Source organism: Austrofundulus limnaeus, unplaced genomic scaffold, assembly GCF_001266775.1.
Source record: "Austrofundulus limnaeus strain Quisiro unplaced genomic scaffold, Austrofundulus_limnaeus-1.0 Scaffold1187, whole genome shotgun sequence".
In the NCBI taxonomy this organism is placed as follows: Eukaryota; Metazoa; Chordata; class Actinopteri; order Cyprinodontiformes; family Rivulidae; genus Austrofundulus; species Austrofundulus limnaeus.
This window is the reverse complement of record NW_013953589.1, coordinates 1876-4402: the sequence shown is the minus strand read 5'-3', so window position 1 is coordinate 4402 and position 2527 is coordinate 1876. Positions and strand designations below refer to the sequence as shown.

The following is a 2527-nucleotide window of genomic DNA, read 5'->3' as shown; positions in this document are numbered from 1 at the left end:
GATTTAACACAGTTGTTTATACTTTTAGCAGCTCTTTTTATCCCACAGCTGAGCTGCTAAAAAAGACAGATGAACTCTGAACTCGTAAAGTTTTTCTTTTAAGTTTTCGCTGTCATTTTCATGAATGGACACTTCCTGATATCTGAGGCAGGAATCACAGCCTTATATGGTGTTTTTGGGGTGGTAATTATGCTAATCTCCTCTCGCGTGCACGAGCAGTTGGATATGAACAGGTGGAATTTACGCAGCTCATTTACGCACTTTTCCTGACGATAGAAGTGTTTGTTGAATCTGACGTGACATGTTCGTACGAACCCTTTGTACGAACAAAAGTAAGAGAAATTTAGGATAAAAATACGAACGTGTTCTTGCATGAGGCCCAATGCCTAAACTCTGAAGCAACACTCCAGGAGTTTAAGGAGAACCATGTACTGTAAATGTCCTGGAATGGTTCAGTTGTATCTCAGATCTCAATCCAATAGAGAATCTGTGGTTTGATTTAAGGATTTTTGAAAACAACCATCACCCATCCATCCAATTCAGTCATGAAGAAAAGACAAAAGCTCCAGTGGGTAGATGGACCAGCATCATGGAGACAAAGTTAAAAAGAGATTTTCTGCTGAAATTGTTTCAAAAGGTTGCTCAGTTTGMAGGATATAAATGCACACCTCAATTTGCAGGATATTTACAATTTAATTACATTAATTTAGAATATTTTTGTGTARGTTTATTACTTATTTATTGAATCTACACCTGAGCTGGTCATTTTGTGTTTTTTCTGTCTCTTTCGTGCCCTCTGAAACCCTCTCCAGTCGAGGCAAATGGCTGTCCATCCTGAGCCTGGTTCTGGTTTTTGGAGGTTTCTTCCTGTTAAAAGGGAGTTGAATTGAATTATTTCTTCGAGTTGGAAGGCAACTAAATAGAAAAGGAGCTGGGGTGGAGTGTAGAGGGTTACAACGCACCGTCTTACTTCAAGCATGAATGCTGCATGTTTCTAATCAGTTCATTTTACTTGGCTAACTGTTTGTGTAGTTTTGCTTCATTTCTTCAACTTTCTCTATTCTTTGTTCATTTCTTACATCTTCTCATCATCTTCCCCTTTTTGTCTTTTTCCTGTATCCACACTGTCTCCTCCTCACACTTGTCTTGTTGTTGTTGTTGTTAGTTGGACTCTATGGACACTATGAATAACTTCACCCCTTCTAACACTCCGTCACGGGACGACGACCACAAGTCCCACCTCAAGTCCCGTTCACGTTCACCTTCCATGGCCAGCGACATGGAGCCCATAGAGGTCAGAAAATAATATATTTTACCAAAACTTTTTTATTTTATTTTATCAAACAATTAGAGCAGCTAAACCACCTCCTTGGCTGTRCCAGCCAAGCTAAGGACATTTTCTTTTAATTACCTTCTTAAGATTGGCATTTAAAAAATTTGAAGTTGACAAGAATGATTTGGTCATTTCACTACAATGTTTGGCATGTTGTTCAACAAGAATGAAACACACTCAGATATTTAAATGATCCATTATGTGTTTAGCTGAAACTGCAGTTCACAGAGCTGCTGCTGCTGATTTGGTCATCCATCATGAATTGCAGATAATTTAGTTTCAGATAGACACTGAAACCAGAAAATGAAAATTCTCAAAATGTTCTTGAATCTGCTTCCAGAGAGGGTGACTTACCCTGCTCAGGTTTTTTTGTCTGTTTTGTTCTGCAGTTGATAGACCACCCAGCCCGTACAGTACAGACCCCCACCATGCGCCCAGGAGGGTATGGCAGTATTGGACGTTCTTCACCCAAGGTTCTGTGATTTTCCCCTAAGAACTTCTTCTCTGCTGAAAATCAGTTTGGTAATGACTGAGTGTTGTTGTYTCTTCTTACAGCCCAAAGCTCATCAGTTTGTTGTGAAGTCTTTCACCACACCCACAAAGTGTAACCAGTGCACCTCTCTCATGGTGGGGCTCATTCGACAGGGTTGTACATGTGAAGGTAGGAAAAGGAGAAAGTTTTTAAATGTTTTAAATATTGACTGGTTCTGAAGCCTTTTCGTCTGTCTATCTCTGTGTTTTATGTGTCCAGTGTGTAATTTCTCCTGCCATGTCACGTGTGCGGACAAAGCTCCAGCTGTTTGTCCAGTGCCCCAGGATCAAACCAAGGGTCCGCTGGGCATCGATCCACAGAGGGGGATTGGGACTGCGTATGAAGGTCATGTGAGGGTGAGTATGCCTCAGAGTGACACGATGAAACCAGTTTATAAACACTATGTTTGTAGCAGCAGCAGGGCAACAACAGATCTATATTTGATTTAAGCATTTTATCATTTGTTTCTTTCAGGTACCCAAACCCTCAGGGGTGAAGAAGGGTTGGCAGAGGGCGATGGCTGTGGTGTGTGACTTCAAACTGTTCCTTTATGAACTTGGAGAAGGAAAAGCAATACAACCAAGTGTGATAGTCAGCCAAGTCATAGATATGAGGTACAGAAGTCAGTCTGTGGTGTGTGTGTGTGTGTGTGTGTGTGTGTG

At 41.0% G+C, this 2527-nt stretch overlaps 1 protein-coding gene across 4 annotated transcripts in view; it reads left to right on the top strand.

The window, feature by feature from the left end:
- cdc42bpab (CDC42 binding protein kinase alpha (DMPK-like) b) overlaps positions 1–2479 on the top strand; it is a gene marked incomplete at its 3' end in the record, with an annotated part of 53755 nt that extends 51276 nt beyond the window's left edge. For all 4 annotated transcript variants that reach the window (XM_014031139.1, XM_014031141.1, XM_014031142.1 and 1 more), the window contains 5 exon segments: positions 1166–1294; positions 1723–1806; positions 1889–1994; positions 2085–2221; positions 2340–2479. In XM_014031139.1, coding sequence (XP_013886593.1) covers positions 1166–1294; positions 1723–1806; positions 1889–1994; positions 2085–2221; positions 2340–2479 — 596 coding nt within the window.
- Positions 2480–2527: the final 48 nt, after the last annotated feature.